The sequence below is a fragment of the Macrotis lagotis genome, chromosome 7 (assembly GCF_037893015.1).
Source record: "Macrotis lagotis isolate mMagLag1 chromosome 7, bilby.v1.9.chrom.fasta, whole genome shotgun sequence".
In the NCBI taxonomy this organism is placed as follows: Eukaryota; Metazoa; Chordata; class Mammalia; order Peramelemorphia; family Peramelidae; genus Macrotis; species Macrotis lagotis.
Window position 1 is genome coordinate 157,142,284 of NC_133664.1, and position 28,000 is coordinate 157,170,283.

Genomic DNA, 28,000 nt, shown 5'->3' on the forward strand with positions numbered 1-28,000 from the left:
TAAGATCCATAGTATGGCCTCAGACCAGAACATTCCTAAGAGTAACAGAGACCATGAAATATGGTTTCAACATAAAGAAAAGTACATATAATCTTACATCACAGGTTTTCAGATTTTTATTTTAAATAAAAATTTTTTACCAGGATCCTAAACTGCAGAAATATATACCATGATAAAATAATTTGCTTATAACTTTATTATAAAAAAAAAGTCTTTTAAGGATGATAATTCATTGAAAAACCACTGAATGCTTTGTAGAAAAACAAATAAGAAATCTTCAAACTACCTCTTTTTGGACATCACCAATATCTCCATACTTCTAACAGGTATGTTGATAACAAATCTCTAAGTGAAAAACAAACTAAATTTTCTATTAACGAATATCAAAATGAATAAAGTTCAAGATCATAAGGATCTTTTACATCTAAAAGAATATATGTTACAGGAAAACAGTTTCTTAATGGTCAGTTTCATTTAGTCATGCAATAATTAGGGAAACAAAAAGAAGGAAAGTTAGGACAAAAGTGGTACTGGTCTGATAGATAATAAATTGATTTTTAATTATTGAAATGTCATCATTTTGATTCTGAATAATCAATTGTGAAAAAACTGATTGGGATAAAAGTTTTTCTGACTCAAAATAAAATTAATCTCTTATGATAAACCAAAGTAACCAGAATTTCATTAAGATTGTTGAGTTTTTGCCATGTCAATCATGCTATTTCCAGAAGGACCAATAGGAGAGATCAAATAAGGATGATACTATTTTCATGATCATAAATGAGGAGTATATTAATAGCCAGATCACAGAATTTTCATGAGAATTAAGATACTGTGTAGAAAGCATTTTATAAATCTTAAAACTATATAAAATATTAACTATTATTATTATCATCATCATCATCATCATTGCTACATTAGCATTCTTCAAAAGAGGGTGTGGGACTATTAAGTGTCTTAAAAGATTTTGGTCTTGCCACCAACACTTCCTTTTGTCTTGGCCACACAGTCTATTCTTCCACTAAACTCTTTCCTTTACTGTTAAAAGTCTTTCATAGACAAACACCATTGGTCAGTTCTTAAATTATTTATCTGTTGCTCTAGTAAGCAACTGGCCTACATTTGTGATAAATGAGAAGAACAACCTACAATCTCATTCTGTGTAGAACCATGCTTTATTGAGTTAACTATACATAGAAGTATCTGGTTCAATTATAATGAGAAAATATAAAAGAACATGCATAAAAAAGACAACATTCAGGGTAAGTTTAGACAAATTAAATTTTAATTTATTCTTTTTTATTTGTTTTGCAAGGCAGTGGGGTTAAGTGACTTTCCCAAGGTCATAGCTAGGTGTCTGAGGCCAGATTTCAATTCAGGTCTGGTGCTCTATCCACTGCGCTACCTAGCTGCCCCAATTTTAATTTATTTTAAAAAGATTATGCTATACACACTATGAAGTGATTCATGTTTTAAGTAAATACTGTAGTGAATAGGGCAGTTATGCTAATCTGGACTGACTCTCCACTCATAACACCATACTGCTCTCTCATATACAGTGATTGCAAAAATATAAATGAAAAATATAACAGGAATCATGTCTAGAATAATTGGAAAACCAGTGATAGAAATAACAGATAACAAAACATTTATTCCTTTTCATAAAAAAAATCAGGAACTTACAAGGGCAGAAAGTTGTATTCATTATCTGGTAGTCTATGTATCAGGTATTTTTAATAATTGTTTTCTCTGTTACAAAAGAATAAAAGTTCAATGTGAACACAGGTATTTTCCCAGAAATTACTGAGATGTCAAAAAAAAAGAAAACATCAATAAAATATATTTTTAAAAATAAGTAAAAATATAACATTCTTATTAGAGTTAATAGGTTTGGAAAAGGTTCTAATAACATCTAACAATGACTTGCAACAAAGAAATTTTTTTAATGGACTTTTAAATCAAATAGAAAATCTTTAATAGCTGTATTTTTAATATTTAATATTTTTTAATATTTTTAATAGCTATATTTGTTTGGTTTCCCTAAAAAAATTCAAAATTCATCTCTTATTCAATTAAAAACATTATGAGGAAGGGCAGCTAGGTGGTGCAGTGGATAAAGCACCGGCCCTGGAGTCAGGAGTACCTGGGTTCAAATCTGATCTCAGACACTTAATCATTACCTAGCTGTGTGGCCTTGGGCAAGCCACTTAACCCCATTGCCTTGCAAAAAAAAAACCCTAAAAAAAAAATTATGAGGAACTGTTGAATTATGCATATTTGTTACTAACCATAACAGTAAACCTACCATCTATTCTAAGAGCTTATTTAATTCTAAGAGACCAATATGCAAGTTAGTAAGTGAATATATAACTTGTCCATCTTATTTTGATATATCTTCAAAAAATACTAAAACTCTTCAATTTCTGAGTTTCCAAATAGGAATTTTCTATAATATAAAGGCAAACTACAATCTATTTTTTCATATTTGCATATGTTTAGAATAGTATTTCATCAGTTTTATTTCCTATTTATCCTAATAAATTCCTGCAAATTTAGTTTTCTCCAAAGTGGCATATTATTCAAGTTATCAAAAAATAGAATAGTATACTTCATGAAATGGGGAATTCCCATCACTTAAGAGTTCAAGTCAGGAATGCTATAGAAAGGAATGGCATTGAAGAACTGGTTTAGGTTTCAGGACTTCCTGAAGTTCTTTCCGATACCAAGGTTTTATGGAATGATAAAAAAAACCCAACTAAATTAAATCACTCTAAGTTTCAAGTATATTATTATTTAATTATAAACTTGGTGAATTATGAAAAATGTATTATTCTTTGACACAAGTTCATCTAAGAAAAAAGAAATTATTGTTTTAGATACTATCCCCTTAATTCAACATCCCTGGATTTAGGGGAAAAAAAAGTTCACAGAAGGAAAACTATTTTGAATCTTAATTCAGATCTATTTTAAAACTATTTTTCAAGAAGCAATTCAATTTCACTAATTTTCAGACTTGTTATTATGCACTATATCTTCCCATTTTGATGGCCAAAATTGTATTCTTCCCATTTTGAAAAATGCTTGTTTTGGTGTTTCTACTGAACCACAGGGGGGAAAAAACCTTCAAAACAAACTTCTAAACAGACAATCTCCAGTTCACTGGCTTATTTCCTACACTCTCCCATAAGCAGCTGCCTGAGGTCAGAGGAAGCACCCCTCTCAACTATCAACCTTGCCCTCCCTTTTCCTCTGACTACTGTCTGAGATGTCTTTCCTTCCTGGCTCCTCCTCTCCCCTAAATTCAGTCCCATTTCTTCACCTTATCACAATACCAGCAAAAGCCAGGGTGATGTTTATTTTCACTTTGTCCCAATTCTAGTTCAGAACTAGCAATAGAAAAGGAGAAAAAGGGAGCTTAAATCCACTAAGTGGGTGTTCGCTCTTTTCTTCCTTTGCTCTTTCTGTTTATCTGATTCCAAAGAGATATCTCAAATGTGAACAAATACCAAGGATTCAGAATTAGGAGATTTTGTTCCCACTCTCTGGTAAACTGATGGAATGAATTTGTACTAAGAATGGAAGATATGTTTCTGGCATGCCAAGCTAACACACTGAAAACATTTTTTTCTAAAAACATTATTATACGTGGTTACTAGTACAATTTTATATTCTACAGATACATTAGAAATTAAATAGGCTTTTGTGGAATTGTGTGATTACAAATAGCATAATTTCTATGGGAAAAATATATATTCTAAGTTCTTGCAAAATCTTTACAAACAGGCTTTCAGAAATATCATTTCTTAAGCTAAAGATTGTCTCTAACTAGGTGGCACATCAAGGTATGCAGCAATTATACATTTTGATTAGGCAAAGTATTTTTGTAAGAAATAGCACTACAATGTTATTATATAAAGAGGATAGGTGAGTTTTAAAAATCAATTTAAAGAAGCCCAGTATACATACCTATTATGATATTACCCATTTTGCTTTGCACTGTTAAATCACCTACAAGAAAGAGAGAAAGAATACTGTTAAATTACCTATCAAAGTGAAGGAGAGAAAATGAAAATGTTTATATTGAACTCCCCCCCCAAAAAAAAAAACCACACATGTTATACAGTACCCAGAACATAATAATTCCAATAGCTATTACTGGAAATTCTATGTTAACTTACTACTGTATCCAATCAATTTAAGTGGTGCAAATATAAGTAACTCACAACTATAAATTATTTTCAGGTTCTGATTTACTATCCACAACCATCTATTCCAAGTCAGATTAGCATATAAAATGGGGAGAGGAGGATAATCTCATATAAACCACAGGATTTTCTATCAAGTTTCTCTGATAAATGTCTCAACTCCAAAATTCATATGGAACTGATTCAAATTTCAAGAAAAAGAGCTATCACCCAAGAAATAAGTAGATCAATGATATGAATAGGAAGATTTCAAGAAATGAATCCAAGGTATTTAAGAAACTGGAAAAATGCTCAAAGTAACTAATACTTAGAGAAATGCAACCTGAGGTTCTGTCTGTAATCAGTCTGGCAAGGATGACAAAAAAAGATAAAATGACAATTGTTAGAAGAGTTGTGGAGAAAAAAAGCATTTTAATAATGTGCTGTTGCTCCTGGAACTATTTTAGAAAGCAATTTAAAACTATATCCCCAAAACCTATGCATATATACCCTTTGATTCGGCTACTCTTTCTTTCTACTAGGTCTATTCCCAAAGAAATTTTTTTAAAAGAACCTACATATAAAAAACTAGTTAGAATAGCTCTTTCTGCAGTAGCAAATAACTAGAACTTAAGGGGGTGCCCATATACTACCAAAAAAACTATAAATTATAGTTTTAGATTAAATATTATCGTGCCATAAGATATTATCAAATAGTCTAAAAGAAACCTAGATAGACCTGGATGGATTCAGAGTGAAATATACAAGAACTAGAAGAATAATTTATACAAATAAGATTATAAAGAAAAACAACTTAGAAAGTTTTAGAATTCTGATCATTGCAATAACCAGTCATGATTCCAGAAGGCTGATGATAAAGTTTATTATCTTCCTCTTAAGAGAGAAGTAATAAACTCAAGATTAAGAATAAGACATGATCATTGTAGAAATTTATTTTGTCTGACTATGTCTACTGATTACCAGAAGTTTGCTTTTCTTTTTTTTCCAAGTAGAATGGGGTTGAAAGGCAAGGAAGTTTAGGGACTGATAAATAGATAGACAGGTAAAGAGATAAGAGGATTATATTAAGGCATATTTTTTAATGGAGAGAAAAGAGCAGAAGAAAAGCCAGAAGATTTTGAAAGCTAAAGAGTTTATATATGTGTGTATATATATATATGAAATACTATAAGGCTTTAAAAGAGACCTGTTGTTTTATGTCAATTTTTCTTTTTCTGTCCTATTGTTACTATAAAAATGCCCATTCTCTTTGGTTTTTATTAAGTTCAGAATAAAAATTAAAATGAAAAACCCTACAGAACTAAAAATTCAGCCAAATGCACTCACTGCACTTTTTTTATCTATATGTCAAAACACCAATCTACAGTAAGTCAATTTTGAGCCAAGAATTGAAACATTTCTCGTAAAGCAATAACCGTTAGATTTAAAACAAGTATTCTTTCTATTCCACAGTTGCCTTCATCTGCAATGATTAAAGTGGTTTCTGGTTGCTGAGTGGAATGCACATACTAAAATATGACTAAGAGAAAAACCCCAAAGAGTCCTATCCTTTAATAAGAATCTGTTTTCCAGGATGAATGTGGGTGACTGAAACCACTTTTTTTTCCCCCTCCTTACAACAATTTTTTTGTTCAGCATGTGTATATGAATAGTCAGTCACCCTTGGAGCTATTAAACATTACCACATTCTTCAGCATTCCCTCAATACACAGTAAAATAACATTACTTTTATCCTAAATGCTAGCAAAACACCCTGTAAAACATAAAGGAATAAACTTGGTTACAGAATGAATTCATTGTGATGGGAATGCATGTATCCTGTTCTAAATATACTTCTAAACAACACATCAATACATAGGCAAAAGATTCCTGTGTTGGATTTTAAGTCAGGCTATTATATTTTTCTAAATATCACCAATTTTTCTAAATTTCTCACATTCAAATGTATTTCCCAGCAATAAGAATATGAACAAGGAGTGAGCTTGTATAGGAATAAAGCTTGATTTGTTCTGGAAACTCCTGTTAAGCTGGAAGTGTTAGGTATGGCACAGAGTAAGTTATTCTGTAAACATTATTTTTACCAGTTTGTTCTGTACATTTTCTCCAAATGTTCAGACCTAGTAAACTGAGTAGCTGTCTTATCCACTTGCAAAGAACAGCCAGAGCCAATACTTCAGACTAGTCCCAAGCAAGTGTTTCATACAGCCTCCTGTCAAAAGAAAGAAAAAAATGATCCTCACTGACACTTAAATAGCACCTTCAAGTGAACAAAGTGCTTTACAGACATGATCTCACTAGAGCTTCAACACATATCCCTGCCCAGGAGGCACTCCAGGGACTACGATCCCCACCTGTGGAGGAAGTCAGGTTTTGAGAATTCAGTGACTGCACTATTGCCACACAGCAAGTCACTACCATATGATTTTCCCAATTTTCAGGTTCCATGGCTTTATAAAATAGTAGAAGAAGCAAGCTTTGGGACCATGGCACATCCTGTTCTGTGATGCAAATCCCCCAACCTCTCAGGATCCTCCAGCAAATCCTGGTCCTCAAAAACTCTGTGACAACACAGGTATTGAGTCACTGTTACAAAGACTTTCCTTGCAAGCTGTTCCCTCTACCATTGAAATCATGGGTGTGGTTAAAATGAAAACGGGGGCATGACAGTTCTAGTCACCAAAAATTTATCAAATTTCTACTCTGTGCCAATGCACATAAGAACTCAATTGAATTTAAAATTTTATTTAGTATTTACTAGATATAATATATTCCATGCACTCAGGAAGTTACAACCAAATGGAGAGAACAATAATAAAACGGTCTCAGAGTTGTTTGTTCTAAGATTCCCAAAATGCTTTTTCCTCAACAACTTTGTGAGGGAAACCCTATTAATCCTCATTTTACAGAGAAAGAAACTAAGGCTCACAGAGATTGCTGCCAGTCTGGGACTCTCAGGCAGATCTTGCTGCCGGAGCCCAGCAAGCAGGCAGTTTCTCCAAGAAGAGCGCTGAGTATCCTCACAGATGATGTGCTTTGCGGTCACAAATGCTCCACTGAATTGATCTCATTTCTCAGAGTGTGAGTGGAGGAGAGGAGATGTAAAGCTTGGAGGAGGAGCCCTGCGCTAGGCGAGCAGGGTGGTCCTAGTCCAGCAGCATTTGGAACAGGGCACAGAATGGAGGGCTCCCTGGTCATCGCAGAGGCACATATTTATGCAACTCCTCTGCTAAATATCCTGCTAAGCCCTGGACATCTGGATCACCTCTGATCTTCATCACAATGGCAGCTAAGTATTATTGTTGCCATTTTTTTTTCCCCACAGATGAGGAACTTGAGGCAAACAGAAGTGAAGTGACCAGTCCACAGTAATTAAATTGGATTGAGGTCAACTTCGAATTCCTCAGGTCTTCCCGACTGCCAGTCAGGCTTTCTTCTACCATGCCACCTGGTGTATGGGACATTTAGGGAGGCCAGCTTCTCTGGGGTGAGGGCTGCAAGCCCTTGTCCAGGCTGAGCATCCACCTCTAGTACCCACCAGCCAACAAGCTCTCAGATGTAGCAGTGGGCAATTCCATAAACAGTCTGGGCAGACAAGCTGAACAAAACTGAGGATAATCAACAGGCCTTATGCCCATCAGTGAGTTGAGAGAAGGCTATCCCAGACACGTGAAGACTTCCCTGGCAGAATGGGCAAAGGAGAATAATTTGTTCCAATAGTCTTGAAGGCGACTGAAGCAGGTGCTGCAGAGCACTGGGACTTTGGTCAGACATCACAGATGCCAGAGCATCAGTGCATCTTGGTCCATTGCCAGTCATCTTGATTTTTATCTCATCATTGGACTTCGGTGATTTTAGAAGAGAGAATGAGGCTGACAACTTTACACAACCTGCCTTACTTCAATCCAAGGCAAGATATCCCCCTCATAATGTCAACAGTCCTCTTTGAAAACAAAGGACGAACAACAATATACTATAGTGACTCAGATGTTTCAGAGAGATTAATCTGGTAACAGCATGCAGGATGGGCAGTCAGAAGGCGGGCTATAATAATGGCCTGGACTAGGGTGGCAAGGACAAGACAGATGAAGAGCACGTCCCTGGTGGCTCTGCCCTAGCTGTCTCTCTAATAGGACTTAATGGGGCTCTGTTGGCATATCCCACTAGATATCAGGATTACCTTCAACTCAAAGTTTAAAGAAACCAGGAATAAATATTTATGGAACAACAAGAAAATAAAAGAATACTTTAAGAATAAATTAAGAGGTGGGGCAACTAGGTGGCACAGTGGACAGAGTACAGGCTCTGGAGTCAGGAGGATCTCAGTTCAAATCTGGACTCAGACACCTAGCTGTGTGATCTTGGATAAACCACTTAACCCCATGGCCTTGCAAAAACAACAACAACAACAACAACAAACAAATAGGCTCTAAAGAATAAATTAAGAGTAAAATGAGAATGCCATTTGAATCAATCTATTTTGATGTTGAGTCTAGGAACTGGGAGACTGACAGTACCACTGACAGAAATTGGTAAATAAGGAAGGGGGAATTGGTTTCAGAGGAATGGAACAGAAGATGTTGAGTTTAAATTCACATGCTGAATTTGAAATGACAGAAAACTAATCAAATAAAAAGCTGATAAGGACCAAAAAGATTATTTCATTCAACTTCATCTTATAGATGAAAAGCAATCCCTAAGAGATGAAATTACTTGCTCTCTCCTGCTTTCTCTTCACTTGATTTCCTTTGGCTGCTATATGATACTCCTTAAGTGATTCTCCTTCTGCCTCTCTGGTCTGCTCCTTTTCAGTATCCATTATTGGTTATCTTCTGTCCCCTAAGCATGGAGAGCTCTGAAAGCTCTAACCTGTGACCTTGCTTCTTTCACTCTACACTTTATCAGTAATTTCTATAGCTCCTGTGTATTAATTAATTGTACACAGATAACTCCCAAACATATATATTCAACTACTCTCTCCTGAACTTCAAAGTCCACATCACTATCTGTCACTATTCCAAATTTCAAATGGAAGCTTAGCTCTCCTCTTAATTCTGCCTCTGCTCCAATATCCCCAAGTTCTATCGAAGGCACTATCACTCACCCAGGTCTCTAACCTTGGAGTCATTTTTGACTCTGCTCTTGCCCTCCTCCCCACATATCTAAGGCTGCCAAATTTTGTCAATTCTATAATATCTCTTGGACCTGCCCAATTCTCTCCACTCAAACAGCTTCTACCTCAGTTCAAGCCCTAATCACTTCTTGTCTGAACTACTTTAATGGTCTACTTAGTTTTCATATCATGAGATTCTCACTTACAAGATGATATTCTTAGTCACAGTGTCACTCCCAGGGGATTTATACTGTTTCCAGGATAAAATATAAATTGCTTAATAGTAATTTAAATAAGTCCATATTCTGCCTCTGATATACCTTCCAGGCCCATTTCAGATTCCCTTTCATGCAATCTACACTCCAGGCTAACTAGAATATTCTTTAATCATGACATTCCATTTTCCCAACTGTCTGCTTTCTTTTAAGGTCTCTCTAAATATTGGGGATTAGGTCATCATGCCATGTGACTATTCAGGCAATAGAACAACACTTCAGTCAAGTTTGCATATCCAAGGGTATCAAATACATACAAAACTACTCAATACTAAGTATAGGCATAATTGTGTTTCAAGTAGCATATCAATTAGAGTAAAATTTAGATTTATGAGAATATATTTCTTTTTTTTTAGGTGTTTTTTTTTTTGCAAGGCAAACGGGGTTAAGTGGCTTGCCCAAGGCCACACAGCTAGGTAATTATTAAGTGTCTGAGACCAGATTTGAACCCAGGTACTCCTGACTCTGGGGCCAGTGCTTTATCTACTATGCCACCTAGCTGCCCCACAAGAATATATTTCAATAACTTCAAGGATCTGTGATTTTATCAGTCTGGGCTTACCAATGACACAGATCACCAGATATTTTCTATTTGAAAGAAAAAAAATAAGCCCCAGGATACTGTCACAGGGGGCTAGGGACTAACCCTAACCCTAATCCTAACCCTAACCCTAAGGGTGGGGTGGAATTCATCTAAGGAAGCACAATCTTTGATAACTTCCTATTTTCTTGCTAACTAGTTTATTTGTTGAAAAACTTAAGAAAATAGATGTGCTTCCAGAGCCCTCTGATTTTGGAGACTTGACTGCCCTGCCCTAGTTGGGTTCTGTTTAGTACTTTGCACTCAACTGGGAAAACCTGCTAGGAAGGAGGGTCACATTCATGTTATAATGTAGATCTTTAGTGGAGCAACAAAAATAATTTTAAGAATATTTTATCAATAGTACAGTTTTAAGAAAGGCTAAAATGAGAATGCCCTTTGAATCAGAACTCAAAAGACCTAATTTAGTTCTTAATAGATTAAGAATATTATTAAATATTTCAGTAAAATATTCAACCCATTGAATCATATACTACTACTTTATGGTCTAACCACTGTTATTTTCAATAACCATCTGTAAAGTTATACAATCTCTTCACAAATTCTACAGTTTAGGAAAACACAATTTTCTTCATAAGTAAACTTTCATTCTAACATGACCAGAAGAGAAATTAAGCCACTAGATGCAAGAGAAATATTGTTTTATTTGTTCTTCACCACAAGAAATGTCATTATGGTCAAATAGCACAAATATAATGATGATGGAAGCAAAATAATTAAAAAAAACACTTAGGTTCAATGTTTTTAGACTCTTCTAAGTAATAAAATCTTTCAGCTTTTTCATCTAAGTATATAATCTACATATCCTCCCCTACTTGACTGACAGAATAGCAGACAAGGCCAAAATTATGCCTGAAAGAACTAAAGAATAATTTTTATAGGCAAACTGAGCACAAATATTGAGATATTGCTAGAAAAATCCATCTTTTATATGTCAGGCCTCAACGTTCTGAATGTGCAAAGAGCAAGCTGAAAATTATCAATATAATGGAAACTATTTTTCCAATTTTCTATAGTTGTTTCATGCAAAAAAATAAGTACCAAATAAATACTTATGGGTAGCAAATGGTAATTAAACTGAAATCATAAAGTCTACTTAGGGGCATGCAGTATGGATATAATTAAAGTTCTCACATCAACAACTTAATAAGAGGGTTGTCCAAGGGAAATGATCCCCAAAGGTCATAGAAACTTTCTTTTTAAATGGATCATTTCATATTTGTTTCTGTCTACATTCATGAACTCAAAATAGGTTCCTGAGTCCAACAGTGGTCAAAACCCCCCTTCTAAAAGGCTTAGTAGTAAGCTGGAGACTAATGAAGTTCTCACAATTTCAGATACCCATGGCATTAAATTATTGTAACTTTTCTTTGTCAGTTAAGCTCTTTACATAGAAACATTAAAGGGAAGACACCTTGGTAAATACAGAAATCCTACTGCCACTGACACAAATTTAAAAAAAGTACACTGGGAAATATGTTTATTAAATATATCAAGTAAAATTTTAACATTTCAAGTTCATGAGAACAGGTAGTGTTAAGTATACTGCTCAAAAGAAAGCAGATTTTTTCCATAGGAAGAAATATAAACCATTAATAAACAGATGAAAAGATGTTCAAATTAAGTAATAAAGAAATATAAATCACAACAACTTTAAGATGGCATTTTATAACCACTAAATTAGCAAAAATACAAAATAAAGGATTAAATTTAATACTTATATGGAACACAAGATTATGAGCCCTTTAGTATACTGTTATTGGTACTACAAAATAGTAGAAATATTTTGAAAAACAATCTAGCAGCTTATACTAAGATTATATCTTTTGCCCCATCAATCCTATTGCTAGAATATTATCCTAAAGATAGCATGGAAAGGGAGGGGGAAAAAAAAGACCTCTGGAAAAATCTGTAGCTAATTTATAATAGCAATGAAAAAGGTAAAAAAACTTAGGTGTCTAATGACTGATAGTTAACCACAGAAAATGACAACTATAAAAAAATTCAAATATGAAAATATACAATAAATGTTTCATAGTGAGCTCAGCAAAATCAGAATTGCATGATATATGTATGAATACACATATACATATTTCAATACATACGTGTAGATGTCAAAGAAGACAATGATCATACTGAGATGAAAATGATTCAAATTTGAGAAAACATTTTGATTAGACACTTAGCCTATGTGTGATGTGATATGTTAACTGATGCTTGCTATAGAGTGAGTTTGTAATAGTAATAAAAGCCTTAATATTTTAAACATTCACTGCATTCTCTAAATTTAGAGAATACATGTGAAAAGCATATGGTAATATAATAGAAGGATAGGAAAATAAAGAAGGGAAAATTCCATCATGGAAGGGGAAGGGGTTCATTGCCTAAATAAGTCTAATCCCCAATATTTAGAGAGACCTTAAAAGAAAGCAGACAGTTGGGAAAATTTAATGTCATGATTAAAGAATAGCTAGTATTTTTTATTTATGCTTGTTATCTATAGAAAGTTAGACATTAATAAATCATAGAATACATGTAGTGTTTTTCCAGTTAAGGTATCAGAACCAAATAACGTTAGAGAGGGGAAAAAGTTCTTAAAGGTCATCTAGTCTAATCACTTTCTTAACAAATATACTGATTTATAGTCCATCTTTCTTTCTACTACTATATCATGCAAATTAAGATTTATAGAAAAGCATGAAAAATGATTTATATGCTTGAAAAATTTTTCATCTTTTAGCATTTTTTTTCTATTTAAGTAAAATAATTAGAAGTCTGAGAACTTTCCAACACAATCTGTCAAAAGTTCTTTTGCTTCAGGGCAATGACGGTAATTCATTATAAAAGGCAATTTTTTTTTTACTGTATTTCCTCCCTTTTCTTCTCAAGGAAAGGAATACATAGTAACAAAAATACTACAAAATCTTGTTTACAGCTAAAATGTTTTTGCATTAGTAGGAAAAAAACACATTAAAAGGATAACATATATCTGAACATAGAAGATAACCTAAATTTCTAATATTTTCAGTTTTCTTCGCCTATTTTAAGCAGTATCTGATTACTAGCCTCCAGTTTTTTTATAAAAGAAATTGTAAAAATATGCAATGCTAAAATTCTATAATTATTTCATGCACAACTTAATTTTTAAAAAACAGGAATAAATTACTAAACAATTTTGTTTAAAAGAAATACTGGTTGCATTCATTTGCTGACTGAAGATAAGATCTTGTATAGACAAATGATTAGAATATCTTAACCCTACTAGGTCACTAAATCACTTTTTGGTGCTTGAGAGAAGGCACTAAATTATCCTTAATATATCTGTCCAAATTTAGATTTTTGTTTTTTAATTCTTTTCCCATAGAAGCTTGTATTCTGGTCTGATTCATAGGATATGATAAAGTGTATTCACATGCATAAAGTGACTAGCAAATATTATTAATACTTTCTTAATTTAACTATTAATTACTCTTCAATTTTCAAATCTAGTTTCTGTTGAAATGTACAAACTTTTAGTTTACTGTAAAAGGGAAATGGGTAATTCTTCCTGTGGAAAAAGCAAAACAGTGTGCTTTTCAAGAAAAAAAAATGCCCTAGCAAGGCATAACTAACGTATGTACTATGTTTCCTCAAAAATAAATAATGTCCATTAATATGTATTTGCAAAAAGTCTCCATAATATTTCATTAGACTTTGAATCACCTGTTAAAACAGTATAAAAGGGTTCAAAGTATGATGAGGAACACTGAATATCATATGCCTCCCTCTTTCTTTCTCTTCTAATAACATAAAAGATGTCCAAGTTTTTTAAGAAAGATGTTTTGGGAAGAAACCAAATGCCACCTACTCAGTGAAAACAGAAATTGGCAGGGTCCTTTAAGTATACGATGCCAGTAAAAATAAAGAGAAAACATGTTGAACAAATATAGTATCTCTGAAATTCATGGACCAAATTCTATCCAAAAGGCTTATTAAATAGCCTAACCATTGGATTTTCTATAAAAATAAAAGCAGCTGTTTAAAATCCATATTTATTTGAAAAGGTATTCTGTCTCTCCCCTTTTAAAAAGTTCTCTAATTTTTTTTCTCCAGATGCTTCAACTTTTTCCTTGAAGCTGTAATTCTTGGTAATATTAAAAAAAATGGGTAAAGTCCAAGATTTTCAGAAAAGAGAATTATACCATGTTTCATATCTAACAACTTCAGCTTCTTGCCACCATAGAACTGCTTAGGTTAGGGGAAATTACTTGCCAGTTCTCTGTTTTTTTGTTTGTTTAGAAGTTAATGTTTTCTTATGATTGAGTTCTCACTAAAAGAAAAGTCTTCCTAATTTGAGATAAAAATAACTCATGCATGCTGACTAAGAAGACTGCAAAGGTGTTTTGACATTTTCATCTTACCATGAACACTTCCCAATGAAATATCCCCAGCACCAGAAGACAAAGATGATGACTCTGTATAGAGATATTCGGCTTTTAGCAGCCCATCTTCAGTAGATATGTTAACAGAACTCCCCTGTAGTTTATCTACAGTCACAGTCTATTAAAAGAAATTATTTAAATCAGTTGATTTTCAAACCAGAGACTGATTTTTAATTTTTTAAAATTTTTTGAAAGATTTTATTTATTTTGTTTTACAATTCCCCCCCCCCCCATTCTTGCTCCCCCCCCCCACAGAAGGCATTGTTAGTCTTTACATATGGTTCCATGGTATACATTGATCTTAGCTGAATGTGATGACAGAGAAAATCATATCCTTAAGGAAGAAAAATAAAATATGAGATAGTAAAATTACATAGTAAGAGAACGGCTTTTTTTTTTCTAATTTTGAAGGTAATTGTCTTTAGTTTTTGTTCAAAGTCCATAATTCTTTCTTTGAATACAGATGGTATTCTCCATTGCAGACAGCCCAAAACTGTCCCTGGTTGTTGCACTGATGGAATGAGCAAGTCCATCAAGGTTGATCATCACCCCCGTGTTGCTGTTAGAGTGTATGATGTTTTTCTGATTCTGCTCATCTCACTCAGCATCAGTTCATGCAAGTCCTTCCAGGCTTCCCTGAATTCCCATCCCTCCTGGTTTCTAATAGTACAATAGTGTTCCATGACATACATATACCACAGTTTGTTAAGCCATTCCCCAATTGAAGGACATTCACTTAATTTCCAATTTTTTGCCACCACACACAGGGTTGCTATGAATATTTTTGTACAAGTGATATTTTTACCATTTTTCATAAGAGATTAATTTTTTTGAAAGCCATTAGAATACCTAATAAATTAAGCAAGAATTTCATAAAAACTTGCTACCTATAAACTCTAATAAAAAAAAAAACTTACAGCAGCTAGGTGACACAGTAGATGGAGCACCAGCCCTGGAGTCAGGAGGATCTGAGTTCAAATCCAACCTCAGACACTTAATAATTACCTAGCTGGGTGACCTTGGGCAAGTCACTTAATCCCATTGCCTTGCAAAAACAAAAAAATGCAAAACAAAACAAAATCTTAACTTTATATGGGTTGGGGAGGTAAGGTGGAAGGAAGGCTGGACTATAATTTATTGATACATTGAACTGTCAGTGAAGACATTCCTTCAGTCAAAACAGATAAGCAGTCACAGCACAATTTATGGTCTTAGATGCCAGCTTGGTTAGAAGTTAAGAGGCTTGTTTACAATGCCATAGCCAGCACAAAAATACTACAAAATCTTGTTCACAGCTAAAACATGTTTGCATTTAGTAGAAAAAGTAAGACAATAAAAGGCTAACATACATCTGAACATAAAAAGATAAATTAAATTTCTAAAATTTTTTTCAGTTTTCTTTCCTTATTTTAAGCAGCATCTGTTTATTATTCTCCAATTTTTTTTAAATAAAAGAAGTCATTGTAAAAATATGCTGGGATCTAAATACAGGTCTGTTAAACCAACTGCAAGACCCACCCCCCTCCATTTATTATGCTGCAATACCTTTAAGTTATAAAAACAAATTTTAGAACACTAATATACCCAGTAATTTTTAGATAGCACATATTTTTTCCCTAACTCACTGTGCTAGGATGAAACAAACATCAAATTTAGATTGAGACTGCTTTAGACCAAGTCTCTGTTCTGAAATGCACTGCCATGTCCCCGGGCAGACGGCTTCAGTTATCCCTTTCTCATTGCAGGGGTTAGGGCATAGCAAAGCCCAATCTGGAAAATGCAAGTAAAAATTTTTGCCCTCCCTTTGTACCAGAGAAGCCTGGATTTTTCTTTTTCTTTTATGAGGTATTTATGTATTGCATTGATACAGGATACTAGCACATATTTTATGCATTTCTGAATTTCTAAACTTTTTCTGTCATTCATTGGCCTTCATGTATCATGTATGGTTTCTGCAGAACTCACCCCAAATTCTCATTTAATTCCTTATGCCAACTTGTGAAACACTGATGGGGAAAGTGTAAGGGATAACTGTACTGGCTTCTCTGGACCTCAGGACTGTTTCATAAGCAAAGTGCTTTTTAAACTGTAAAATACTATATAAATGTGAACATTGTTATGGCATCAATAAGTGCTTCCTAGATATTAAAGGGCTACAAGTTATAAGCTGTAAGGGCACTAAGAAAGGAACCAAATGGATTCTTGAAATGTTACCATGAAGCACTTTCTGAAAAGTTTAGTTAAATATAATAAAAGTTAAAGACATTAAGAGTGACTTGGAAAATCATAAAAGTCAATTCTAAGGAATCTTGAAATAATCTCTGGGGTCTCAGTTATTTTTTTTATGATATTTATTCTTTTGAATCTAGGTTTACAACCACCTAACATTCACTTGGAAATAAGGAAAATACAATCAATTAAATAATAAATAATTAAATATAAGTATAAACAATAATTAAAATCTAATTAGAATAAAAAGATTAAAATTTAGAGATGATGCTATTAGTATGATTGGGAGAAAAGTTCTTGTGAATTTGACTTGAGCCTTGAGTGTGAATTCCAAAGCCACTACTTCCAATTTGCGGGGTTTGGGGCAAAAGTTCCTTTTACTTTTCTCTGTCTCTTATTTCCTCAACATTAAAATGAGCATAGGAGGTTAGTTGAGTCTATTAAGGTCAATTCTAGTTCTAAATCTATGATACTAAGATTTTGGAAGTTATTAAATTCAGAAATTACAATAACCAAAAAACTCTTATACTAGAAAACAAAAAGGTTATCATGCAGAAGTTATTCCTAGTATGGTAAAATCCATACTAATCAGCACTGTAGAAAGTTCAAAGTTGGTTAGTAAAGAACTATCAAGGATAATTTACCAATTTGCATAAAAATTAAAATATAATTTACAAAGACAATTCCGAAAGAATTGTCTTTGATGATTTGGAAGGTACTTTCTAATTGTATAGTGCCCTCAGGGTTGTCACTCTGAGTTAGTAGAGATTATTCTTTTAAAAAGTCACAGTATACCACAGATCTGACTATAATTCCTGGGCAAAAAATTTCTGAAAAGAAAAAAAAATCTTCCTGGTGAGTCTACTTGCTCATTTTAGAGAGTATGTTACTTCTTTTGAGGGGAACTTGTTTCTCTTTTTAAGGGAAAAAAATTAATCCAATTCAATGTTAAGTTCAGAGTCAAGAACTTATAATTGTTAATAAATCAAAACTGTGAAAATCAATATTATAAAACCCATTGATTTAAAATTGGTTGCATAGATTGATCACAATGACAAGTTTCATTGATTAGAATGAAGAAAATTTTTTGAAGAATAAGTAGAATTTCATTTATTATTAAATTTAATTCCTATTTAGTCTAATGCATTATGCCTGGTTTAATTATAAATGCAATTAGTTACAAAATAGTTATCCAAATATTAAAATAAAATTCACAACCCTAGGTTAAGAACTTATGCTCTAAGACAGAGGCTAATAAAGGAGTATTCATTGTAATTTCTAGTCTCTGCTACTGATGTAGAAAATTATGGAAATAGGAGATGTTGTGATTAGAAATAAATTTTGTGAGGGATGGCTAGGTGGCGCAGTGGATAGAGCACCTGCCCTGGAGTCAGGAGTACCTGAGTTCAAATGTGACCTCAGACACTTAATACTTACCTGTGTGGCCTTGGGCAAGCCACTTAACCCCATTTGCTTTGCAAAAAACCCAAAAACCAAAAAACAAAATGTAAAAAAAAAGAAATAAATTTTGTGGGAGGAAAATTATTGTCTGCCTATCTGGGGAACCCTGTTTTTCAAAGGGACTTCATTGTTGAATGTGAGTTCGCCTTAGTTCTTTCCCCTTCCTCCAGCTTCCGGTTGGACTTAGAGGTCACACACCTTGGGACAGGAAGGGCCAGCCTGTAGTTTACCTATTTGAATACCTGGAGCCAGATAGGAGTGCCCCCCCCACCTAGGTTTTCTTGTTCTTCTGCCCTTGAGAAGATAACCAACAACTGCTTCTACAGTAGGAGAAAAGATTAATAAATCCCGAGTGGTTTTTAAATCCCACAGCTGTATATGAATTCTTTCACCATTCAAGGCCTCTCAATCTTAAACTGGTGACACCATCCCCCAGCCAACACTATTGCTGTTTGTCCTTTGTTCTTGAAGAAGACCAAGATATCATCCAGTATTCTGTTCAATGGTTAAACAATACTGTCATTGTACTTTTTAAATATTATTTGGGAAAAAATGATGAATGATTGGCCTTATTTATAAAACATTTGCATATTTTGTTCTCTAGAAAACTAGAAAAAAGTCCAAGAGAAAATAACAAAATAAACTGCATTTTTTTCATAAATATTATTTCAATACCTATAGGAAGTATAGCATGCACTGTCAACAGGCTACAAGACCCTCTACTAGATACTTTAAACTGATACACAAAATTTTAAAACTCATAGGTTATAATCTAGCAAAACTTTTAACTACTCATAACTACTCACTAGATGAAAAACAGTGTAAGCTGATTGCTAACAGAAATATCTATTTGAGAATGAAAAGAATAATATCTAAAACAAAAGTTCAACACCTTTTTCCTACTTAAAGAAGCTTAGAAATAACACATTTCTTCTTTGGCGTGAGAAGAGAAACTAAAAAGTATTTAATATTTTTAATATATATCAAATGTAACAGAAACTGTGTTTGTTATTTTGTGGGAAGGAAGCACACAGCAGTGTTTAATTAGTATTTAACTAAATTGTTGAATGAATGTAGTTTTTTTTTTTGTTGTTGTTTAGAAGACCAGAAAAAGAAATCAACCTCAGTACTGTTATGTTATTGTCTCATTGTGAAATTGGACAATTATATTTATTTCTGCTGCTCCATCTGTGGAATGGGAAGAATATAATTTTACTCTGATCTACTTCATAGGGAAATTAAATTAGATATAAACTTAAGAGCACACACATATCATCTTTACTTCAGAAAAGGTATTTAGAGTATTTTTGCTCACAAAAACTTTGGAAAGTAAATCTAGACAATCAATATATTTATTAAGCACTCATTCACTGTAAGAATCTGTGCTAAAAAACTGGACACTATGATAAACAAATTTTATTTTACACATTTACTGTATTCCTTCAAATTTTCAAATTCCTTCAAATTTCAAATAATCCACAAATTCTGAAGTACTTAAAATATTATATATACTATATATTATGTTATTTAAATAAAAAGAATTCTGAAAGTCCTATCACAAATATACACAGAAAAGTATTCTGAAATGAGATAAAACTACCAAAAGAGGAGAAAAGAGAAAATAGGCCAAAGAAATGATAAATAGATACAGTTGACTCTAGCTTAACTGCTAGGATGCAATCAGTAATCCAGTTAACTCAAAACAACAATCAAAGAATAATTCAGGGTGTTTTGAATGAACTTTGATTTTTCCATTTAATTATGTTTAACATTCTGAAAAATAACACATTAAGTAATATGAAGTTACTCAAAAGGACTATCTAAGATGTTCATACTTCTCTCCTAAAGTTACTTGCAACCTCTTAATTAGCTAATGCAATGCCCCTTTCTTTTGTAATCTGATCATTCAGCCAAAACGGCTTTATCAAAAAATAATAAGAATCTCTTAGTTGCCAAATTTAATGCCAAATTTTGTTAATTCTCATACTGCTTGACTTCTCTACTACCTTTGGTATTATTGATCACCTGCTCAGTTTTTAAGACATTCTACTCTTCTGGTTTTCCTTCCACCTATCTGACTGCTCTATTACAGTCTCCTTTGCGAGAAACTTCATTTCAGATTACCCCAACTAAATGTGGGCATCCCACAGGCCCAATTCTTTTTCTCCTATATTATTTTACTCCATGATCTATCTCATCAGCTCCCTTAGATTCAATTATCTCTCAACTGTTTCTCTGCTGACTTCGTCTCACAACTCAAATTTCCTATTCTGACATCTCAAAATGGATGATGGCTGTCCAATAGACATCTTAAAACAACATATCTAAAACTGATCATTATTGTTTCCCAAAACCTTCCCCACTCTGCCTACCTCTTCTAATCTTATTTAAGGGACCATCATTCTCCCAGTCATTCAGGTTCACAATCTCAACATCCTCAACTCCTCTCTCTCACTCCCCTAATATATCCATCTGTTGCCAAGTCCTGCTACAATTGCCTTCTGGTTGGTGGCCCTGCCTCAAGTCTTTCTCCCCAAACTAATCCATTCTCCACACAGATTTCAAAGACATCTTCCTAAAATTACAGTACAACTATGAAATCCTTTACTGCTTACTCAATAAATTCCTGTAACTCCCAATCAGCTCCTGGATCAAATAAAAAATCCTGAATCTCCCTGCTTCCACACACTGCCATGGAGTGGTGACACTGACCTCTTTGCTATTCCTCAGACAAGACCCTCCATCTCCTCAGCTTATGGAAATTTTCCCTGCTGCCTCCGAAGCCGAGGATACTCTCCCTCTTCATCTCTGCCTCCTGGATTCCCAGGCTTCTTTCAAGACCTATCTAAAATCTGACATTTTATTTTTTTTGTTTCCATGTTGTACCTTGTTCCAAATTGGGTGTGATGAGAGAGAAATCGTATCCTTAAAGAGAAGTCTAAGAGTAACAAGATGAGACAATAAGCTATATTTTTTTTTTCTAAATTAAAGGGAATAGTCCTTGCACTTTATTCAAACTCCACAGCTCCTTATCTGGATACAGATGGCACTCTCCTTTGCAGACAGCCCAAAATTTTTCCCAATTGTTGCACTGACGGAATGAGCGAGTCCTTCAAGGTTGAATATCACTCCGATGTTGCTGTTAGGGTGTACAGTGTTTTTTCTGGTTCTGCTCATCTCACTCAGCATCAGTTCATGCAAATCCCTCCAGGTTTCCCTGAAATCCCGTCCCTCCTGGTTTCTAATAGAACAAGTGTTCCATGACATACACATACCACAGTTTGCTAAGCCATTCCCCAATTGAAGGACATTTACAGGATTTCCAATTCTTTGCCACCACAAACAGGGCTGCTATAAATACTTTTGTACAAGTAATGTTTTTACCCTTTTTCCTCATCTCTTCAGGGTATAGACCCAATAGTGGTATTGCTGGGTCAAAGGGTAAGCACATTTTTGTTGCCCTTTGGGCATAGTTCCAAATAGCTCTCCAGAAGGGTTGGATGAGTTCACAGCTCCACCAACAGTGTAATAGTGTCCCAGATTTCCCACAACCCTTCCAACAATGATCATTATCTTTCCTGGTCATATTGGCCAGTCTGAGAGGTGTGCGGTGGTACCTCAGAGAAGCTTTAATTTGCATTTCTCTAATAATGATTTAGAGCATTTTTTCATATGGCTATGGATTACTTTGATCTCCTCATCTGTAAATTGCCTTTGCATATCCTTTGACCATTTGTCAATTGGGGAATGGCTTTTTTGTTTTAAAAATGACTCAGTTCTCTGTATATTTTAGAAATGAGTCCTTTGTCAGAATCATTAGTTGTAAAGATTGTTTCCCAATTTACCACATTTCTTTTGATCTTGGTTACATTGGTTTTATCTGTGCAAAAGCTTTTTAATTTAATGTAATCGAAATCATCTAATTGTTTTTTGGTGATATTCTCCAACTCTTCCTTAGTCATTAACTGCTCCTCTTTCCATAGATCTGACAGGTAGACTAGTCCTTGATCTTCTAATTTGCTTATAGTATTGTTTTTTATGTCTATATCCTATAACCATTTGGATCTTATCTTGGTAAAGGGTGTGAGGTGTTGGTCTAATCTAAGGTTCTTCCATACTAACTTCCAATTTTCCCAGCAATTTTTATCAAAGAGGGAGTTTTTATCCCAATGGCCAGACTCTTTGGGTTTATCAAAAAGGAGCTTACTATAATCATCCACTGGTCCACCACTCTATTTCTTAGCCAATATCAAACAGTTGTGATGACTGATGCTTTATAATATAATTTTAGATCGGGTAGGGGTAAGCCACCTTCTTTTGCACTTTTTTTTCATTAATCTCCTGGCAATTCTTGACTTTTTATTTCTCCATATGAATTTACTTACAATTTTTTCTAACCCGTTAAAGTAATTTTTTGGAATTTTGATTGGTAGGGCACTAAACAGATAGTTTAGTTTTGGTAGAATTGTCATTTTTATTATATTAGCTCTCCCTATCCATGAGCAGTTGATATTTGCCCAGTTACTTAAATCTAATTTAATTTGTGTGAGAAGTGTTTTATAATTGTTTTCAAAAAGATTCTGAGTCTGTCTTGGCAAGTAGACTCCCAAATATTTTATATTGTCTGAGGTTATTTTGAATGGCATTTCTCTTTCTAGCTCTTCCTGCTGTTTCTTGCTAGACATATATAGAAAAGTTGAGGATTTATGAGGGTTTATTTTATAACCTGAAACTTTGCTAAAATTGCTAACTGTTTCCAGTAGTTTTTTAGATGATATCTTGGGATTCTCTAGGTAGACCATCATGTCATCTGCAAAGAGTGAGAGTTTTGTCTCTTCCTTCCCAATTCTAATTCCTTTAATTTCTTTTTCTTCTCTAATTGCTGATGCTAACATTTCTAATACAATATTGAATAGTAGTGGTGATAATGGGCACCCTTGTTTCATCCCTGATCTTACTGGGAATCCTTCTAGCCTCTTCCCATTGAGTATAATGCTAGTTGATTGTTTCAGATTAGATACTACTAATTATTTTAAGGAACAGTCAATTTATTCCTACACTCTCTAGTGTTTTTAATAGGAATGGATGCTGTATTTTGTCAAAAGCTTTTTCAGCATCTATTGATATGATCATATAATTTCTGACAGGTTTGTTGTTGATATAATTGAGTATACTAACAGTTTTCCTAATTTTGAACCAACCCTGCATTCCTGGAATAAATCCTACTTGATCATAATGTATTATCCTAGTGATGACTTGTTGTAATCGTTTTGCTAAGATTTTATTTAGGATTTTTTGCATCTATGGTCATCAGGGAAATAGGTCTATAATTTTCTTTCTTCGTTTTAACTCTTCCTGGTTTAGGTAACAGTACCATATTGGTTTCATAGAAAGAGTTAGGCAGAGTCCCATCTTTCCCTATTTTTCCAAAGAGTTTATATAGGATTGGAACCAATTGTTCCTTAAATGTTTGGTAGAATTCACTTGTGAATCCATCAGGCCCTGGAGATTTTTTTTTAGGAGTTCACTAATGGCTTGTTGAATTTCTTTTCAAGAGATAGGGTTGTTTAGGTATTTAATCTCTTCTTCATTTAACCTGGGCAACTTATATTTTTGTAAATATTCATCCATTTCACTTAGATTATCATATTTATTGGCATAGAGTTGGGCAAAATAATTTCAAATTATTACCTTAATTTCCTCCTCATTGGTGGTGAGTTCAACTTTTTTCATTTATGATACTAGCTATCTGGTTTTCTTCTTTTTTTTTTTTTTAATCAAATTGACCAGAGGTTTATCAATTTTATTGGTTTTTTCATAATACCAACTTTTGGTTTTATTTATTAATTCAATAGTTTTTTTGCTTTCAATTATATTAATTTCTCCTTTAATTTTTAGAATTTCTTATTTAGTACTTAATTGGGGATTTTTGATTTGTTCTTTCCTCTAATTTTTTTAGTTGCATGTTTAGTTCATTGATTTCCTCTTTCTCCAATTTATTCATATAAGCATTTAGATCTATAATATATGCCCTGAGAGTTGCTTTGAATAAATCCCATAGGTTTTGGTATGTTGTTTCATTATTATCATTATCTATGATAAAATGGTTAATTCTTTCTATAATTTGTTTTTTGGTCCACTCATTTTTTAAAATGAGGTTATTCAGTTTCCAATTTGTTCTGGGTCTATATCTCCTTGACCCAGTATTGCATATGACTTTTATTGCACTGTGATCTGAGAAAGATGTATTCACTATTTCTGCCTTTCTGCAGTTGAGCATTAGGTTTTTATGTCCTAGTACATGGTCAATTTTTGTATAAGTTCCATGTACTGCAGAGAAAAAGGTATATTCCTTTCTATCTCCATTCAGTTTCCTCCATAAATCTACCATATCTAATTTTTCTAACAATCTATTTACCTCCCTAATTTCTTTCTTGTTTGTTTTATGATTTGATTTATCTAGATCTGATAGTGGAAGGTTGAGGTCTCCCACTAGTAGAGTTTTGCTATCTATGTCTTCCTGTAATTCTTTCAGCTTCTCCTCTAAGAATTTGGATGCTGTCCCACTGGGTGCATATATATTCAATATTGAAATGACTTTATTGTCTATGGTACCTTTTAGGAGGATATAGTTTCCTTCCTTATCTCTTTTAATGCTATCTATTTTTGCTGCTGCTTTGTCTGAGATAAGGATTACTACCCCTGATTTTTTTACTTCAGCTGAAGCAAAATGTTTTGCTCCAACCTTTTACCTTTACTCTATATGTATCTCTCTGTTTCAAATGAGTTTCTTGTAAGCAGCATATTGTAGGATTCTGGTTTTTAATCCACTCTGCTATTTGCTTATGCTTTAAGGGAGAGTTCATCCCATTTGCATTTGAGGTTATGATTACTAATTCTTTATTGCCCTCCATGCTATCTTCCCTCTGTTTGTATTTTCCCCCATTCCCCCACTTTTATCCATATTCCCCTGTCTTTTATTTCTGAAAACCACCCCCTTCAGTGTGTTTGCCCTCCTGTATCACACCCTCCCCTTTCTTTCCCCTTTCCCTTTTTCCTTCCCTTCCTTTTATTATTTCCCCTTGTTTCCCCCACTTCCCTTCCCTTTCTCCGTCGCCCCTCCCCTTTTCCCCTTTTAATACTTGAAAGGTTAGATGTTTTATAAATTAACTGAGTATGTGTAGGTTGACTTTAAGCCAAGTCTGATGAGAAGAAGATTCAGGTGTTTCTCCTCTGCTCCCTTCTTCCCCACTATTACCATAGGTTTTTTGTACCTCTTAGTGTAATGAGATTTACCCCATTCAATCCCCTCCCTCCTCCCGTCTCTTTCCTGTCCCTCTTTTTAGGGCGGTAGTGTTTTTCTTTTTAGATCATTCTATCTAAATCATAGAAAATTCTGAGTGTCTGTCCCTTCTAGTTCTGTATATTCTATCGAATAGAGTCAAAATTCCTGAGAGTTATTAGAGTCTTTCTCCCAAATGGGGTTAAAGCCAGTTACATCCCATTAGACAGTAGTCTCATGGATAGGTCATGAATGTGCATCATTTCTGGCAAGGTGTATTCTCTCTGTTAGAGTTACATTTCTCAAGGTTTATGAGAATTTTTTTTTTTACCCCCATGCTGGGATATAGCCAGTTTCAACTAACTTACTGGATTGCATGTTTTTTCCTTTTACAGCCCCCCCCCCTTTTTTTACCTTTTCATGTGTCTCTTGAACCTCCTGTTTGATGTCCAAATTTTCTGTTTAGTTCTGGTCTTCTCATCAGAAATTTTTGGAATTCTTCCATTTCGTTAAATGTCCATCTTTTTCCCCGGAAGAGAAGGCTCAGCTTTGCAGGAAAGTAGATTCTTGGCTCCATTCCAAGCTCCCATGCTCTTCGAAATATCTCATTCCAGGCCCTTCGATCCCTTAATGTTGATGCAGCCAGGTCCTGCGTGATCCTTACTGTGATATTTAAATTGTTTCTTTCTGGCTGCTTGCAGGATTTTCTCTTTTATCTGATAATTCTGCTGTTTGGCCACAACATTCCTTGGTGTTTTCATTTTAGGATCTTTTTCTGGTGGGGATCGATGTACTCTTTCAATAACTACTTTGCCCTCCGATTCCATATCAGGGGAGTTTTCCATCACTAGATCCTGTAATATTAAGTCCAGGCTTTTTTTTCTCTTCAATGTTTTCAGGAAGTCCTATAATTTTCAGGTTGCCCCTTCTCGATCTATTCTCAAGGTCAGTAGTTTTGTTGATGAGGTATTTTACATAAGCTTCTATTTTTTAATTCTATTTAACTGACTCTTGCTGTCTCATGGAGTCATTAGTTTCTGTAGACTCCATTCTTTTTTTGGAGGGAGGAGTTTTCTTCATTAACCTTTTGCAACTCCTTTTCCAATTGGTCGATTCTACTTTTGAAAGAGCTTTCCATTTGACCAATTGAGGTTTTGAGAGAATTAATTTCTTTTTGCATTTGCTCATTTGAGGATCTGAGAGAATTATTCTCATTTTGTAATTGTCCAATTGATGATGAGAGATTTATTCTCCTTTTGTGTTTGTCCCATTGTACTTTCAAAGGTTTTGTTTTCTTGTTGCAAGGTATTGTCTCTCCCAAATTTTTAAGCTCCTTCCTTATTTCTTCAAGGAAGTCTTTCTGTGCTGGAGACCAGATTGTATTCTCCTCAGAGGTTCCAGGTCTCTCTGAGTTGGGGTCTTTCCCTTGCAGGAATTTTTCTATGGATCCACCTTTCTGCTGACCCTTCTTCATTACGCTAAGACCTTGAGTTGGGGGGTGGGGCTGGTTCACCTGGGCTTGGGATCACTAAAGGCTTTATTGAGTGCAGTTTCTCTGGCTGGCCAGTAGGAGGTGCTGGTTGCCCTCTCTGGAGTGTCTGTGACCTTGGTTGAGAGGCCTTCTCCCTTTGCTTGAGGGAAGGAATTGGAGCTATTGAATTCTTTTGCCTTCAATCAATGGTGGGCTTTACCCTGGCCTGAGGTCATTCCTCAGCTGGGCTGGTTCTTTGGCTCACACACCTGGGGCTGAGGCAGAAGTAGTTTGCAATTGTTTGTTTGGAAGGAGTCCTCAGTGCAATCGAGGCTTGGGCTCAGAGTTTCTCAGACCTGAGGAGCCCAGGGATGGCATCTGCAACTCTCCTGCACCAGACCTCTCCCTGCAGCCCCTTCCCCAAGCTCCAGGGAGACAGCACCAACACCAGCGCCTCTACTTCCCTGCAAACCCAAGCCCCTGTCATCCAGCCCCACTGCTGATCCAGCAGGTCCGGCTCTTTGGCCCTCAGACTCCAGGTTCAAATTCACATGTTAATCTGCCTGATCTGGGCTTGATCCTCCCTCCGAGCTCAGACTCACCTGCCCGAATTCTACCAAAGCTGCAGCAGGAGACAAATCCTGAGGTAGATGCTCTTTCTCCTGGCTTTTCTCTCTGGGTTCCATGAGTTGGACTTCCTCTAAGAGGTTTGTTTCATGTGATAGATGGGGAAGAGATCAGGAGACTCTAGAACTGTGCCTGTCTTCTCTCCGCCATCTTGGCCGGAAGTCTAAAATCTGACATTTTAGAGCAGGGATGGGGAACCTTTTTTCTGTCAAGGGTTATTTGGATATTTATGTCATTTGTGAACTACATTTGGTCAAACATGTAATTAATTCATTTCTAAAAAGCTCTGAGATTAAATTTTAAGTGCCACCTGTGGTT

The 28,000-nt window shown here is 34.5% G+C and overlaps 1 protein-coding gene across 2 annotated transcripts in view; it reads right to left on the reverse strand.

Annotated features, from left to right (window-relative positions):
- Window positions 1-28,000, reverse strand: part of FAM185A (family with sequence similarity 185 member A) — a 103,711-nt gene that overhangs the window by 63,923 nt on the left and 11,788 nt on the right. For both annotated transcript variants that reach the window (XM_074194003.1, XM_074194002.1), the window contains 2 exons: window positions 14,592-14,730; window positions 3,967-4,008 (listed from right to left, as the gene is read on the reverse strand). In XM_074194003.1, the coding sequence (XP_074050104.1) occupies window positions 3,967-4,008; window positions 14,592-14,730 (181 nt within the window). The remainder of the gene's footprint in view (window positions 1-3,966; window positions 4,009-14,591; window positions 14,731-28,000) is intronic.